Consider the following 16475-nt stretch of genomic DNA (forward strand, 5'->3'; position numbering starts at 1 on the left):
TGGTCCTTGGAAAAGTTTTCTGGTGGTAGGCAGAAATCTGCCTTCCTGAAATTTCCACCATGTGGTTCCAGCATGTTGGCTACCAACAGACATCTGAAAGCAGAGGTTTGCTCTTTATTCCTTGAATATCACTTTCTAGAGCCCCGTTCCTTCTCTGCTCACCCTGCTCCTTCAATTACTACTCGCTTGTCAATATCCCAAGAACAGAACACAGCCAGAACTGGCCCTCCTGGGGCACAGTGGGTCTACTGCTTCATGGAATCCAGACCCAGTACATCCTCTATGTCCCTTCTCTGCTTTCAGTTCTTATGTGGCTCCCTACTGTCCACAGGATGTGGACACCCCTTCCCTCCTAAGGCCCTCTGTGATCTGACCCAGCCTCTTTCATCACGCCAGTGACTTCTTTCCGTTCCCCAGTTCTGCTCTTCTTTCTCCTAGGCTTTCACACATGCCGTTCCCTCCACCTGGGACATGTCCTTTCCGTCTCCTGCCTACGACACACCACCATCTCCTTCATCTGGTCCTCTCAAGCTTAGGTATCAGTTCAGATGTCCCTCTGCAGCCTTTGCTGATTCCTCCCAGCTCCCTGAGCACCCTGGGCTCCCCCTGGCCATTGACATTTGCTTTCCTGTTTTTCAGGTCCATATATTGTTATCCTCAATGCCTAGCACAGGCCTGGCTATTGTTAGGCCCTCAAAAAAGAAGAGATCTGTATAATTTTCATGTGGTTGCTGGCTTCCAAGATGGCCCCTAATGTTCCCCACTTCCTGGTCTTCATACCCTTGTATAATCCTCTCCCACAAGGAATAGGGCTAATCTGTATAAGCAATAAGATACTGCAGAAATGACAGTGTATGATTTTCAAGGCTTAGTCATAAAAGACATTGTAGCTTCTACCCTCTTTTTCCATATATCACTTGCTCTGGGGGAAGCCAGCTGCCATGTTGTGAGGATGCTCAAGCAGCCATATGGAGAGGGCCACCTGGGGAGGAACTGAGGTCTCTTGCCAACACTGACTTGCCAGGCATGAGTGAGCCACCTTGTGGATCTTCCAGCCCCAATCACGCCTTCACATGATTGCAGCCTGATTGACACTTGACTGCACCCTCAGGAGACCCTGAGTCAGAACTACTCAGCTCCCGAATTCCTGACCCACAGCATCTGTGATATAATAAACGTTTGGGGATAATTAATTCTACTGTAATAGATAATTAATCCATGTCCTTTTTTATGATAAATTTTTGAAAGTCTTTTGTAGAAAGTTTCAATTCCTTTTTTTTTTTGGCCACACTGTGAGGTTTGCAGGATCCTAGTTCCCTGACCAGGGATTCAAACCCATGCCCCCTGCAGTGGATGTGCGGAGTCCTAACCAATGGAGCTCCAGGGAATTCCCTCAATTCCATTTTTGATGACTCTGCATTTATTTCTCAGTGGTCATACCACCCTTCATGGGAGACTCTGAGGTGTCAGCAGTCAGTAGCCAGGAACCCCTGGTGGCTCCTCCCAAGTGACCCCCAAACCAGCCAGCTGGCTGTGGCATTCCCAGGGCTCCTTCCTTCCCAGGCAGCTGGGTGTGGGGTAGACTCAAGTTTCAAATCTGCTGAGCACCCCACCCACCCAAAATGAGAAATCAGAGAAGAGGCCAAGTCCATGGAAACTGTTCATATGACATACTTTATTTCCAATCTACAACCATTAAAAACGCTTTGTAAGTTTACACTGTACAGTTATTCTCATGTCTGAAATAAGACACGGGGGCAAGGAGAGCTGGCGGATTGGACCATGGTTGTCCTAGCACCCAATCCATCCTGGGAAAGAGCCTTCTGAAGACAGGAGTGGGGAGGAGAAACAGCGGACAGGAGAGGTGGACAGTTTGGCCCAAGGATGCCCTTAGTCCCTTCCCTCCCAAAGGCCTTTCCCTGGGGAACCCTTAGGGCCCACAGCTGCAGGGTCCACACCAGGAAACCAGGATGGTCAGAAAGGGGGCTTCACAGTATTGGTGGGGTTTGGGGAGGGAGGCCAGGAGGAGGAGGAGGGACAGCTTCTGGCTCTCTTCCCCAGCCGCTGGGGGTTGGAGCTGCTTTTTGGCCTTGTCTACAAGGTGTCCCTAGAGGTGAGAGGTGAGAGGAGAAGGAGCTGGCTGGGGATTTAGGAGTCTTCCTTTGAGGAGTTGTTTCTTTCCATTTGAAGAGAAGCCATAAGCCTATGGTGAGGTTTCCAAGGGATAAACGGTCTCACGGTCTTTTGTCTCCCGCCCCCCCACCCCAGGATGCCCACCTGCTGCCCAGCTGGCACAACCCTACACAATCTCTTGTAAAACCCAGACAAGTAGGAGAAGTGGGTAGGACTGGAACCAAGCCAGGGGCAGGGAAAGGAAAAACGTATGCCTTCTGCCAGCCCTCCAGTTTCCAGGAAGAGGAGAACATAGTTTTGTTTTGCTTTGGGTAGGGGCAGGGAGGGTTCGCAATCTCTCAGGAGTCCAGATGAGGTTGGTGTTTCCTGTTCCTGGTCAGGGCCAGCCTCAGTCCCTCACCAGGCCACACTATTTGCTGGTCTAGGTCAGCAGGTGGCAAACTCCTGTGTATATCAGAATCACCTGGAGGGCTTGTTAAACGCCCCCCCCAGCTTGCTGGCCACCCCCGCCCCCACCCAAGGTTCTGTTCCATAGGTCTTGAGTGGGCCCAATACTTTGCATGTCTATCAAGTGCCCAGGTGTTGCTCCCGCTTCTTTGAGAACCTCCAGGCAACATCCTCAGCAACCTGGTGCCCCAAGACAGTGCCCGGGAGCTGGGCCACAGCCGGCAAGGCCCTGCCTTAGAGGCACCAAGATATCTGGGAAGCTGCTGGGCACAGACTTGTGGTGAGCGCCCTGTGCGGAGAAGTAAACTAAGGCACAGAGATCAGCGGCGGAGCTGAGAGAGGAGCCAGGATACCAGGGCCCAGTGGAGAGGGGATGGTGATGCAGGACTCCAAAACATGAGGGGTGCTCTGGGGCCCTAAGGACCATCCTCGTGCTTATCATAAAATCATACAACCAGACAAACACAGAGAAGTTAAGACATCTCCTGGGCCAGGTCTCCAGACTCCTGGCTGAGGTTCCTTTTCATGGGAGCAGTTTGAGTGGTATCAGAATGGAGAGTGACAAGGTGGCCAGGCCCTGACGACTTCGGCCCTTCAAGGATGCTTAGGGGAAACCAAAGCTCCTTTCCTTAGACCCTGGGGTCCAGGGGGCTGGTGAAGGGCAGGAAGGGAGTGGAGTAGGGCTGATGGGATACACAAGGTAGGGTCCAAGAAGAGTGCAGGAGGGGCGGGGAAGAGCCCTGGGCAGGCGACTCAGGCCCAGCATCATGTCACCAGTCCCCTTCCGTTCTTGGGTCTGTGGACTTTGCAAACCGCAAACACTATTGGGAGGGGTAAGGGGTAGTGCCAGGGTGGGCTACAGGTTCTGCCAAGGGCAAGCTGTCCCAGAGGCTGTGAGGCCCAGGGGAGAGTGGAGAGTATGGGGGATGTCAAATGGACAGACAGATGGACGGATGGCCAGGGAGAGAAGAACCCAAGCTAGGCTGTACCTACTTTCCAAACAAGGCCATGTGGGACAGGGCAGGACAGAGGAGGCCAAAATGGGGGATCCAAGTTCCCCCCCAATTCCCAGTGGAGAGTGTTGGGGTCTTGCCGGGAGGCTGTGGACAGAAGAAAATGGGGCTCAAGGGTGGGATGGGGGGATGTCTTTCTGGGCTTGGGGGTGGTGGTCACTGAGGCCAAGCCCAGCCTGAGGCATTGGGGAAAGGTTCCCCCTTTGGTGTGAGGAAACACAAAATAAAACAGAACCCAGGGAATACAACCAGATCTGAAAGCAAACCTCCGGAGTTGGGAGACCACAGACATGGGAGGATGGGAATGTGAGGCTGAGGGCGCAGGGAGGGAGTTGCTGAGGTTACAGGGAAATCCACGGGAGACGAGTGGAGCCGGGGAGGCCGTTCTGGGAGGGCTGAGGCATGGGTGCTACAAGGAAGCCTGAGGCTCAGAAGAGGAAAACCTGGCCATGGGTCAGGGCCACTCAGTCTGCTGGTGGGAATCGGCTGGAGAAGAGGAGGCAGGATGAGGGGAAGCTTCGGAGGAAGATATTAAAAGAGAGGATGGGTGGGCAGTGGGGAGCGAACATACAGCCCAGAGAGAGGAAGGGGTTCAACCAAGACCACGGAATGGTAGGTGGGGGGTGTCTCACCACTGGGGATGCAGAACCTGATGGGAGTCAGGAAGCCTGGGTTCTGGTCCTGATTCTGCCTTTAACCTGCTGTCTTGACCTTGGGTGAGACACTCTGTCCCTTCTCTGGGCCTGATTCCTCATCCAAAAAAGTGAGGGGGTTCGACACAAAAAGACAAACACTGTATGTATGATTCCACTTATATGAGGTGCTTAGACTAGGCAAATTCATAGACACAGAAAGTAGAACAGAGGTTACAGGGGCTGGGGGAGAGGGATGGGGCGTTATTGTTTAGTGGGTATAGAGTTTCAGCTTGGGATGATAAAAAGTTCTGGAAGTGGAGAGTGGTAATGGTTGTATCAACACAACATTGTGAACGTATTTAAAGCCACTTAAAAATGGCTATGTCTTATGTATGTTTTGCCACAATTTTAAAAAAAGTGAGGGGGTAGGTCCAGTTTATTTTTCTTTCTATTCACTAAGACTAGTGAGGGGTGTATCACCCCTAGGGCCAGGGCACCAGGAGGCTGGTGTGGGGACAATGAGTGTGATCGGACCACTTCCCATGGGTGTAGAACCTTATGTTTTCCCAGGCAGATTCCCAGGCACAGTACTGTATTTGGTCCTCAGCACAGCCATGCAAGGACATTCTCCCACTTTGCAGCTGGAAGAACTGAGGTACAGACTAGCCACATGCTCCGGGGCCAAGGCCATTCAAGTTGGTGGCCGTTTATTATTATTTTAAAAATAGAAACCATCCTTGCATCTTAGGTTCACACTGCAACCGGCTTAGTGGACTTTGAAGGAAGGACACATGCTTGAAATTAGCAGCAGAAGAGTTTGTCTGCTGGGGCAACTATGGTTACATCCCATGACTGGATGATGACATGCTTCCCTTTTTACCGTGATGTGCTTCCCTTTTTACTGTGGCTGCCAGGAAACTCAAGAGTAAAATTTAATTGCAGGATTATGGGAATCATGTCAGATAGATTTGGGGAATGATCATTCCTCTTGCTTTTTGACTTTCTTTGTACTTTTTTTTTTTTGGCTGCGCCGTGAGGCATTCGGGATCTTAGTTCCCCTACCAGGGATCGAACCCATAACCTCTTCCGTGGAAGCACAGAGTCTTAACCACTGAACCGCCAAGGAAGTTCCTGACTTTCTTTTTTTCTGTTGTCTTACTGATCCTTATGACTAAGACTGTAAATTGCCTCCAGTGCTTTTTGGAAATTCTCAGCATAATTAACCCAAATCAGAGCTGGCTTGAGGACCAGGCCCCCTAATTACCAGCTCAGTGCTCTTTTTAAGATATAACATCATGGTTATCTGGTTAAAAAAAGATGGCCTAACGGTCAGGGCTGTGAACATCAATGGTGTGGCCACTGGTACTCAGGATCTCCCTGGGAATTCGTTAGATACGCAGATTCCTGGCCCAGAGGCTGAGGCGGGTCCCAGGAAGCTGCATTTTGGACATGCCTAAGAGGATTCTGATGCAGGGGGTCCCCACACCACCCTCTGGGACACACGGGTCCAGTGATTCAGAGTGGACTGGTTTTATGTCTGGGTTGGGCAGTGGCATATTCTCGGTGTCCTATACCCACACAAAGCCTCCAGTGGGGCAGTGGGTTGACACAGCAAGCAGGACAGTGTTGGGCTGGGGGATCCAGTGGACCCAAGTTCTAGTCTAAACTTGATGACTTCCCAGTTAGGTGACTCAGGGATGAGACCTGCACTTCAGTTTTGTCATCTGTAAAATGGGAGCACTAACCCCTATCCTACCAAGGTTGCCTCCCAGAGCTGGCCCTTAGAAGTCTGAAGGAGATGTGGCATGGGGAAGCAATTTCTAAATAGCAATGTGCTCTAGGGGGGGTGTACGGGGTCGGGGGAAGGTGATGCTGGTGGGGCTGGAAGGCTGGCAAAGCTGGGGTGGGGAGGACATTCTAGATGGGAGAGGAGAGGGAGGAAGGGCCTGGCAGTTGGATGGGCAAGAGGAGAACAGGCCGGGTGACGAAACCATGAAAGGTGCATGGGGGCAGGCACGAGGGAGCCATGTGGCAATTAGGGTATAAGAGGGTCAAGTCTTGGGTCCTCAACTTCGTCACCTGGGAGAGCAGCTGGTAGAGGAGCGTCCCTGGGGGGGACCAAGGGGAGGGGCCATTTTGAGCAAGACCTCTTGGAGGAGTTTTTACAATTGGTCAGCCTTTGGTGGGGAAAGAATTAGCGGGGGGCGGGGGGAGAGTGGGGGGAAGGGCTGCCAGGGTGACGGGGACTTGGATACTGATGCTTTGTGCATGCAGGATCTAGGGACCACTGATGTGCCAAAGTGGTTTGACATTCATTTCAAATACAGACATCATTGCCCCCAGGAGGGTTTAATTTGGCTCTGGGAAGAGGTCAGACATAAGAAACACAAGATCGTCCAGTCTGGGGTCAACCATGCCAACTGGTCTCCCATTTCCCCTCAACGAACTGGTGCCAACACAATGGATCCAAACCCAGGGGTCTGTAGGGAACTGGGACCCCAGGGTTCCTTGGGACTTTGGCTGCAGAGAATAGAGATGGGGAAAGGAAAAAGAAGGATAGAGGAGGAGGAGGAAGGGAAGGAAGAAGAAGCTGCTAGGAGTGAAAAGGTAAGGGGCAGCAGGAAGGGGAAGAAAGGGGGAAAGGGCAGTGTTCCTTCCTGGGACCCAATGCTCCAGGGGAGTCCCCACAGAGCGCCAGGCAGTTTTCTGCTTTGGGAATGTTACCAAGACTTAAAAAGGCATTTGAAGAAACAAACTTAGAAATTACATTCCAAAAGAGTAGAGAGTTTTTACAAACCAACCCCCCACCCCAAAAAAGAAAACACAACCGTTACTAATTAAAATGCTAAAAATCAAACCAAACCAATATTTACACGTAACATTTTCAACCCCATCAAGCCCCTCGTCCAGAGGCTTCTGTAGGAACAGTGATGAGTGACCTTGCACAGTGGCATGCAGGAAGCAGAAACTGGGACTTTATTGAAAACCAAGCTCTGGGGTCTCGGACACTGGCTGAGGTCTGGGTGGCCATGCTCTAAGACAATGAGAACGCAAGGACAATCTTGGATGAGAACGACGGTAAGGCTGAGCGGTCCGCAGGGTTCAGGTCTCACGAGGATTTCTCCCCAAGGCTAGAAGCACAGCCTCCCTGGCCCTCTGCAGCTCTGGGAAATGCCAGAGGCCTCTGGTGGCTTGTGGCCTTGTGTGAATCCCCTCACTTGGAGATAACCTCGGAGGGGCCCCCTGACCTCTTGGGTGGGAGCAGTGTCTTCCTAGAGGGGATTGGCCCATGGCTCCATCAGCCTGCCTGCTCTGCCCACACAGGTCGCTATGGCATGAGGAAGTGGCTGCTTGCACCAACGTAGCCCCAAGTTCTACCGAGAGGGAATGGCGATGAAGGAATTTGGGTAACTGGTCCAGGTGCCCCAGAAAGGGCAAGACCGGCAGCTGGTAGGTGGGAGCGCAGAGGCACCTCCTGAGTCCTGGGGGCAAATTGGCCACGCTGCTGGCTTTTTGTCTTCCTAATGGCAAATTCACAGATAAGCCACTCTATCCTGGTGTTTCCACTCTGAGCCCCCAGCCCGTTACAGGCCGATGTGTGTAAACAAAACAGGTTCACTGGCACCAAGGGGGAGGCCATCTGAGTATCCCTCCCCCATCACCACACTGCAGTGAGCCACGGTGCAATCCATCCGATGGCTCAGGCAGCTCACATGGGACATGGGGAAGGGCGGGCCGTGGAGCTGGGGCTGGGAGGCGAGCCGGGAGAGCCCATAAGGCTAAGGAGAGAGGCTGGTGAAAAAGCTGGCAGGCTGGTGAGAACTGAGGCAGGCTGGCAGACACTCTCAGATCGATGTGCAAAGCTGCAATAAACAACATTCTTGAAGTTCAGTCCTGTTTTCCTGTGAGTTCTCACTTGGGGAACTTGGAGAGATCTCCATGCTCTTGATAAAGCCTTAGACATCCGTGTTTGACTCATCGAAACAAAAAAGGTTTCAGAGGGAGGGAGGAAGATGAGAAAAAATGGAAAATGTTTGGGAAGCGGTCCAGCCCTCCACCCTGGCTGTGAGCATGTACAGACTCACGTCTGGGGGCTGGGCAAGTACCGGGTGTTGAGTGTAAAGGGGTGCTCTGAGGCCAAAGGGTCAGCAGTTTTGGGGGAGCAGGCTGCAGAGCTCCAGCTTCGCTGTGGGGCCCTCCAAAGCTGACCTGGAGACCAGAGCTCGGCTGCTGAGTTGCCTCATCCACACAGGGGACCCTGCGCCTGTCCATCGTGTTAAAGCCTTGCATTGTCCCAGTGGCGAGAGTACATGTATCAACCTCCAATAAATTACCTTAGGGGCTTTGGGGTAAGTTAAATTATTAAAATAAAGTAAAACCACCTTAAATATTTATAGTAAGAAAAATTCAAATAAACACCCGAGGCAAGAAATATGTTTCCAGGCCCCAGTCTATTGCCACGTCCTGGGGCACTGGCCTCTCGGAATGCTCCTTGGCCTGACCTGGCCATCTGGGAGTCTCTTACTGGGAACGTCTTTGCCCTCCACCAGCTGCAGGATGTAATCACAGTGGAGATGCGGTGCCCCTCCAGGGTGCCAGGGAAAGAGACCCCAGCGATCAAGGCAGTGGGCAATTAGGCATTTATTTATCTGTGCACCAGGTCTTGAGATGGACTTTACCTATTTCTGTCCTCAAGGAGTCTCCTGGGAAGGTTGGGGCCCCCCAGGTCACCTTGGCAAGAAAGGCAGTTCCAGTGGCTCTCCAGCCCTGAGCCCCTCGTCTTCTAGTCCTTGCTGCACCCAAGCTACAGGGAGATCCAGGGCTCCAGGATTCCAAGCAGATACTTGACCCTGGTTACCGCCCTCTCATATCCCCTAGAGCCATAGCAATCCAGAGCAGCAGGGCTGGGAGGAGGAGGCGGTGGAGGGAAGAAACGGACGGCGTGATGCCCATTTCAGCTCCACCAAGAACCCGAGGTTGAGCCCTAGAGCAAAGCCTGTTCTTCTCATTGGTGTTTCCTCCCCGTGAAGAGGGATGTGGTGGGCAGGGAATGTCTCTGTGAGCCCTTTTCCCTGAGGGGCATGGCCGGAAGTGTATCCTTTCCTTGGCTCTTCTGAGAAGTGGGTGTGGCTAGAACCAGGCAAGGCTCTCCCTTATGACCCAGGGATCAGCTCCCAACGGATCAGCTCCCAAGGGATCTTTCTGGAGCTGCTTCTGAAGCCCAGCTTTGGTCTTTCTCCCACTCGCTGCCTTCCCCTGGGAAGTCAGAGATCGCCACCCAGCAGTCAGCAGGAGGCCCCGCTTTACCTGGATGGGAAAGCTCTTCTGCGGCGGTGGTGCAGCTGCTGTCCCTCCTGGGCGAGAGATGCAGGGGGCGCGGGCCCTCACCTCGTCTCCTCTCCGCGGGTTCCCTTTGGCTGTCCAGGGACTGGGCTGGTTGAGGTGGGGAGCTCGGCTGCTCTGTCACTCACTGGGAGGGGCGGCCCTCTCCTCCCCACCCCAGGCGCACTCCGAAGGGTGCAGCCTGCACTTGGAAGGAGAGTGGCGGACGGCAGAGCGGGATGGCCGGGCGAAGCAGGAGGCGAGAGACTGGGTGCTACAGTCACACACGGCATCCTGGGAGGAGGGAGGAAGAAGTCGGGAGGAGCCAGGAGGCACTGCCCACCCAGGGACTGGGTGGCCAGGCAAGGAATCTGGACTCAGCTGTGCCCAGGGACCAGTTCCCAGGGGCTGTAGCCCCTCTCCGGACCAATTTTTAAAAATTATTTTCTCCCATTAGAACAGTAATGAATGCTCATAAAGAATCTTCCAGAAGGTAATAAATTCTGGAATATACAGAGAAGAAAGTAGACATTGTCCATGAAAGATAAGTTCTCAAAACATTGCTCACACATGCATTTACCCAAATGATTTCAACCCCTACAGCTTATTCTGTAATTGCAAAACATGAACCCTTTTTTGTCATGTATGTCCAGATCTCCTTCTTTTTAATGGCCACATACTATTCCACTGCGTGGAAGTAGCTTGATTTATTTATCCAATGCATTTTTTATGTGGATATTAGGTAGTTTCTAATTTTTTTTTACTGTTAGCAACACACAGGGATAATGGTTAAAAGTGCTGTGTACATTATTTACAATTGCCAAAACCTAAGTGTCCATCAACAGATGAATGGATAAAGAAGATGTGGTGTATATCTACAATAGAATACTACTCAGCCATAAAAAAAGAATGAGATTTTGCCATTTGCAGTAACATGGATAGACCTGGAGGGCATTATGCTGGGTGAAATAAGTTAGATAGAGAAAGACAAATACTGTAGGATATCATTTGTATGTGGAATCTAAAAATTACAACAAACTCGTGAATATAACAAAAAAGAAGCAGACCCACGTATATAGAGAACAAACTAGTGGTTACCAGCGGTGAGAGGGAAGCGGGGAGGGGCAATATAGAGGTAGGGGATTAAGAGGTACAAACTATCAGGTATAAAATAAGCTATTGTACAAGGACATGTTTTACAGCACAGGGAATATAGCCAATACTTTATAGTAACCATAAATGGACTATATCCTTTAAAAATTATGAATCACTATATTACACACTTGTAACTTATATAATATTGTACAGCAACTATACTTCGAAAAAAAAAAGTGCTGCTGTAAAACTCAATTGCTTGGTTCAATTCCCAGCCCAACTGTCTACCAGCTATGTGAACTTGGATAAGTTATTTAACCTCTTTGAGCCTTGATTTTTCCTGCTCTTAGATGAGGGATGTGATACCTTTGTCAAAGTTGCTGTGAGGGTCACATAAGGTATATGTGAAGCATTTGATAGCGCCTATTAAGTATTCAATAAATCTTAGCAATTTTTATTAATAATGCAATACACTTCTTTACACACGTATCCACCTCTGTGAATATTTCCATAGGCTACGTTCCTAGGAGAACTACTGGGTCAACAGGTAATAAGCACATTTTACATACTGAAAAACATCTGGATCAACTGTGAAACCAACATTCAAAGTACGGCCAGCTTTGTACCTCTGTTTCTTTATGTAGGTGTGGTTATGTGGGTGTGATGATTAATTTCACGTGTCAGCTTGACTGGGCCACAGGTCCAGATATTTGGTCAAATATTATCCTGGGTGCCTCTGCAAGGATGCTTTTGGAAGACAGTAACATTTAAACCAGTAGATTGAGTAAAGCAGATGGCTCTCTCTAACGCGGGTGGGCCTCATCCAATCAGTCAATGTACTGAAAGACCACAAAGGCTGACTCCCCCTGAGTAAGAAAGAATTCTTCCTTCCTGATGACCTTTAGATCGGAACTGTATCAGCTACATATGCTGCACTGGAGCTATACCATTGGCTCTTCTGGTTCTCAGACTTTTGGACTTAGGAACTAAACCATTGGCTTTCCTGGGTCTTCAGCTTGCAATATAATAAATCTCTCTCTCTCTCTCTCTCTCTCTCTTCTCTCTTCTCTCTCTCTCTCTCTCTCTCTCTCTCTCTCTCTCTCTCTCTCTCTCTCTCTCCTCTCTCTCTCTCTCTCTCTCTCTCTCCCCCCCCTCTCTCCCCCCTCTCTCTCTCTCTACACGCGCGCACACACACACACACACACACACACATAACCACAAAGCCTATTGGTTTTGTTTCTCTGGAGAACTCTAATACAATGGGTGTGTTCAGTTTGTGAGAATTCAATAAGCCATATTCTTACAATATGCTCAGTATGTATATTAACCTCACAAAGGGTTTTCTTAAGTTAAAAAAAGAGGAATGAATATTTAAAAGGTTTTTTTTTTTTTTAAATGCAGCCAGAGAGTATAGGGAGGTAAGGCACTCACCATACACTCCTGGGGGTTCTAGAAATTAAACAAAGTCTTTGGAAAGACAATTTAGCAACATTTATCAAATACCTTTAACAATTTACAGTCTTTTATTCTGGAATCCCATTTCTGCAACTCAAACGTAAGGAAATAATCTGCAATACGGAAAAATGCTTTTGTGTCAAGATGTTCACCACAGCATTACGTGTAATAGGGAAAAACTAGAAACTAGCTAAACATACAATATGTACAAATCACATGGGTCAATCCCACCCCATGCCACCTCTCTGTGCCCCCACCTACAACCCTCCTTCACTCTGTGCACTGCAGACCATGATACCACCCCTGACCACAGCTGACTGGACCAAGGGGGTTACACTGGACTCAAGTTACACTAGTCAGTTTCTTCCTGAAATGTGGAATGGGGACAGAGGGATTTGAGTCAGTCTCCCTTAGGTGCTGGAACTGGAAGATGTTACAAAAGCAGAGTAGGCAGAGCCCACCTGGACCATATTCAAATATAACAGAGACAGAGGGAGGAAGAGGACATCAGAGAAAATGAAGCTCAGGAGAGAGGAGAGGGAGACAGAGCAGCCACTGGGGCCTTTGGGTCCCTGCCCTTGGGTTCCGTGAGATCCTCTGCAATTTCCCTTTCTGCAAAGCTAACTTACATGCGTCGTTTTACTAACATGCACATGATCCCTAACTAAATCTGAAATTGGTATCAGGAGTGGGGTGAGCAGCAAAACAGTCCCAGAGAAAATGGAAGCACTTAGGGATACAGTCTCGGTGAGGGCAGTGGTGTGCTGGTACATGTTTAATGACTAGTTTCCCAGGAGTAAGAGGAGAAGCCCTGATTTGCAGCATTTCCAATTTTCACAGAGTAAATCCTCCCATGCAGTATTTCTAATTTTCAAGGAGTAAATCCTCCCCTGGTGGCCGATCGCAAGGTACTAAGGTGACATCACTAAACACAGAGATGTACACGATTGGCTCTCATGAACCAAAGGAGCTGGCTCCCGCACACCACTGGGTAGCAGGAGGGCAGTGAGCGGCAATGCCTCTTCCCTGGAGGGGATGCTGGCAATGTCTGGGGTGTGGTGGCAAAGCAGGTGGGAATGTCACCATGCTCACCAGTCTCTTGTATTCAGACTGTGTGTCCATCAGGTCTGCTGTTCCAGGTCTGGGGCCTTCCAACCCCCATCCCAGAGCAGCACAAGGACCTTTTGAAATACACAAACCACATGCCTGAGTTTGAAAACCAAGAGTGGGACCTTATAAGCCAATCTCACCTCCCAAGAAAAAGGGCAGACCCCACCCACCTACCTCATTGGGAAGGACCGTGGCTCCGTCTCCATCACGAGGGACCCCATCCTTCCCCATCTGGGGGAGCATGGAAAGCCTGGCCTCCTCGCTGCCGCCTGACTTGGCCGCCTTCTTGTTCAGAATCCTGGCCATGCCCTCCGGCTGGTGGTAGCTGGCGGGGGAGATGGGCTCTAGCTTCTTGGCGCCCTCCTCCCCGGGTACGGACGTGGGGCTTGGCGCCCGGCCACACACGTTGCGGAAGAACTCCTGCACGATGCCGTATTTGGGAGGCTCGGGCTTGGCCCGGGCCTCGGACACGCCCAGTTTCCAGACGGACTCGGTGCTCCCCGAGTGTTCCACCACGCTGAATAGGCTGGACAGCCCATCGTTGATGTTCCTCAGCACGGGGCTGTCCCGCGTGGTGGTGGAGCGGGCCCAGGCCGAGCCGTTCTGCTTGCCCTGGTGCAGGTTCCACAGGCTGCGGTCCTTGGCCCCGTCCAGCTTGGACACGGACCGCCGCTGGAGCTTGGGCGAGCCATACTTGGGCGAGCAGCACGGCCGCTCGATGCGCGAGTGCACCTTGTCCAGGGAGGAGGAGATCTGCTTGCTGCGCACGGACACCAGCGAGGAGCTGCGGGGTGACCAGCTCTTGCCGTGCAGGCTGCTGCGGGGCGGGTCAGTCTGCAGGCCCACGCTGACCGTGCGGATTGTCTGCGTGCCCACGCTGGCCAGGCCCACCGTCTGGCTGGACGTGCTCTTCACCTTCCGCTCCAGCGAGCCCGAGCGCATGGCCTGGCGCACGCAGTTGGTGATCTCCTTCATGTCGTCGCTCATGTTGCCCGACATCTCAAAGTCATGCAGGGCCGCTGGGAAGCCGGGCCCGGCCGCCGAGGGGCCGCCCCCGGAGCCCCCGTCCAGGCGCTGCCGGGAGAAGTTGCAGAGCCAGCGGCTGTAGGAGCTTTCCGCCAGCCCGTCCTCCTCGGCGGACTCTTTGGGCTTGGCTGTGGTGAAGAGGAAGCCGGGCTCGATGATGATCTTGCCCTCCCTGTCGTGGACCACGGGGACGCCCAGGCGCCGGGCCACCGGGGGGCTGTAGTAGACGCGGATGCCCGTCTTGTCGGGAGCCGTGTAGCTGCGCTGCATCTGCTTCCCTGCTGGCTCCTGGCAGCCCAGGGCACCCAGGCGGTTGCTGTCACGTGGAGAGAGCCCTGGCTGTTCCGGGGCAGCCTTCTCCGGGTCCACTGGCTGGGGGCCCACAAAAGCAAAGGCAGGGCTGTTGGGCAGCTTCTTGCCCCGGGCGGCTTCCCCTGCGAGGTACGGGGAACAGTCCAGCAGACTTTCAAACTCTGACATGGAGGAAACAGATTTGGTCCTGGGAAGCGCAGAGGAGAAAGGGCAGAGTTAGTGGAAGATGCCTCATGCGGAGCAGGTACTCTGGTCTTCCTCCCTGGTCCGTGCACTTCGCGGGCAGGGGGCGGTGGGGCAGTGGGGAGACGGACCATGACGGTCCTGCTCACCTCTTGTGGAAGACGCTGTAGGTGCCCTGCCCCTCATCCCCTCCACACTCACACCTACACACGCAGCACTGCATCTCTGAGCACCTGCTGTTCTCCACTGGAGGGCTTTTTTCTGTCTGCAGGAGCACACTTGGCCTCCACCCACAGGAAGCTAGACATTCACATAGTTTATGGCCCTAGACACAGCCCTCAACAAACAATGAGTGGGGTTTGGTGGCTTGGTTCCAGCCTCCCTGTGCCCCAGGTGGGAGAACTAATGTTCAGCTCTGGCTCCCAGAGATGCTGTGAAGCTGACCCACTTGCCCACGTGTATCCTGGTTGATAATACCTCCTTTATGGTGCCTTCCCTACCCTGTCTCACTTCCAGGCTTTTCCTGGAATCCCCTCCCAAATATACCATTTGCACTTAAATCCTTGCCTCAACGTTTACTTTTGAGGGAACCCAATCTAGGACGCCATTTAATCTCCAGCCCAGACCTGGCACGTGCACTGCCTGATGACTGTAAGTGCCAGGCCTACGTGACAACATTGCACACGTCAGACCATTCAGTCCTCCGACAACTCAAGGGGGCAATTCCTGTTATCCCAGTAGGTAGAAATGGGAAGTATAGCCCAAGGGCACAGAGCTAGAAATGACAGTGCTGGAATTCAAGTCCCACACTACCACTCCAGAGCCACCCTCCTATCCTGGGGCCCGGCCCCTGGGAGGTTCCGTTACCCTGAATCTTTTCATAATGGTTTCCTAATGGTGGAGACACGGTCCTGATAGCCCTAGGGGTTTTCCTGGCTATAGCACAGGGCTGGGCCCAGAGGATGCTGCTCACTAGTCCCAGGAATAGATGTCCAGCTGGACTCTCCCAACTCCAGAGACAGGAAGAACTCCAAGAGGAGCTAAACAGTTTCTTTCCCAGCTAGGATATTCCGGGGCCCCAGTTTTCCACGCCCAGAATCAAAAAAAGCACAGGCTACAGTTTCCATCACCCAAACTTTCCCAGCTCCTAAGTGGCTTGGGGTTCATAAAAACCAGATCCCAGGGGACTTCCCTGGTGGTCCAGGGGTTAAGGCTTCACCCTCCAATGCAGGGGGTGTGGGTTCAATCCCCGGTGGAGGAGCTAAGATCCCACATGCCTCCGGGCCAAAAAACCAAAACATAAAACAGAAGCACTATTGTAACACTATTGTAACAAAAAGCACTATTGTAACAAATTCAATAAAGACTAAAAAAATGGTCCACATCAAAAAAAAAAAAAAAAAATCTTTAGCAACCATATCCCAGTGTTCTCCCAATTCAGCTGAGGTGCAGTGGTGGGTGCGCAGGGCAGAGGAAGAGAAGAGAGGCAAAGGGGCAGGGCAGCCTGCAGGGTGGGGCTGGGGGCAGAGCAGGGGGAGGGGCTGCAGAGTGGAGCATGGGGAGGGGCTGCTAGCACCTCTTCAAGCCGGTTCCCCCAAGCTCAGCTTCAGAAACAGCCTCCTTGTTGTGGATCTTCTCACTGTGTGTCTGCCATAGAAGAGAGACAGGAAAGGGTCAGTCTGGCCACTAGCACACAGAGGGAAGGTAACAGGGGGTCTGGGTGGGAGCTGGCCCCGAGCCCCAC

General features: G+C 52.0%; 1 protein-coding gene across 2 annotated transcripts in view; it reads right to left on the bottom strand.

Annotated features, from left to right (window-relative positions):
- Positions 1-1647: 1647 nt before the first annotated feature.
- The window catches only part of MTCL2 (microtubule crosslinking factor 2), a 72852-nt gene continuing 58024 nt past the window's right edge, over positions 1648-16475 (bottom strand). For both annotated transcript variants that reach the window (XM_030830659.3, XM_030830658.3), the window contains exons 13-15: positions 16308-16378; positions 13385-14735; positions 1648-9844 (exon numbers count right to left, since the gene is read on the bottom strand). In XM_030830659.3, the coding sequence (XP_030686519.1) occupies positions 9692-9844; positions 13385-14735; positions 16308-16378 (1575 nt within the window). In that variant the 3' untranslated portion in view covers positions 1648-9691. The remainder of the gene's footprint in view (positions 9845-13384; positions 14736-16307; positions 16379-16475) is intronic.

Source organism: Globicephala melas, chromosome 15, assembly GCF_963455315.2.
Source record: "Globicephala melas chromosome 15, mGloMel1.2, whole genome shotgun sequence".
Taxonomy (NCBI): Eukaryota; Metazoa; Chordata; class Mammalia; order Artiodactyla; family Delphinidae; genus Globicephala; species Globicephala melas.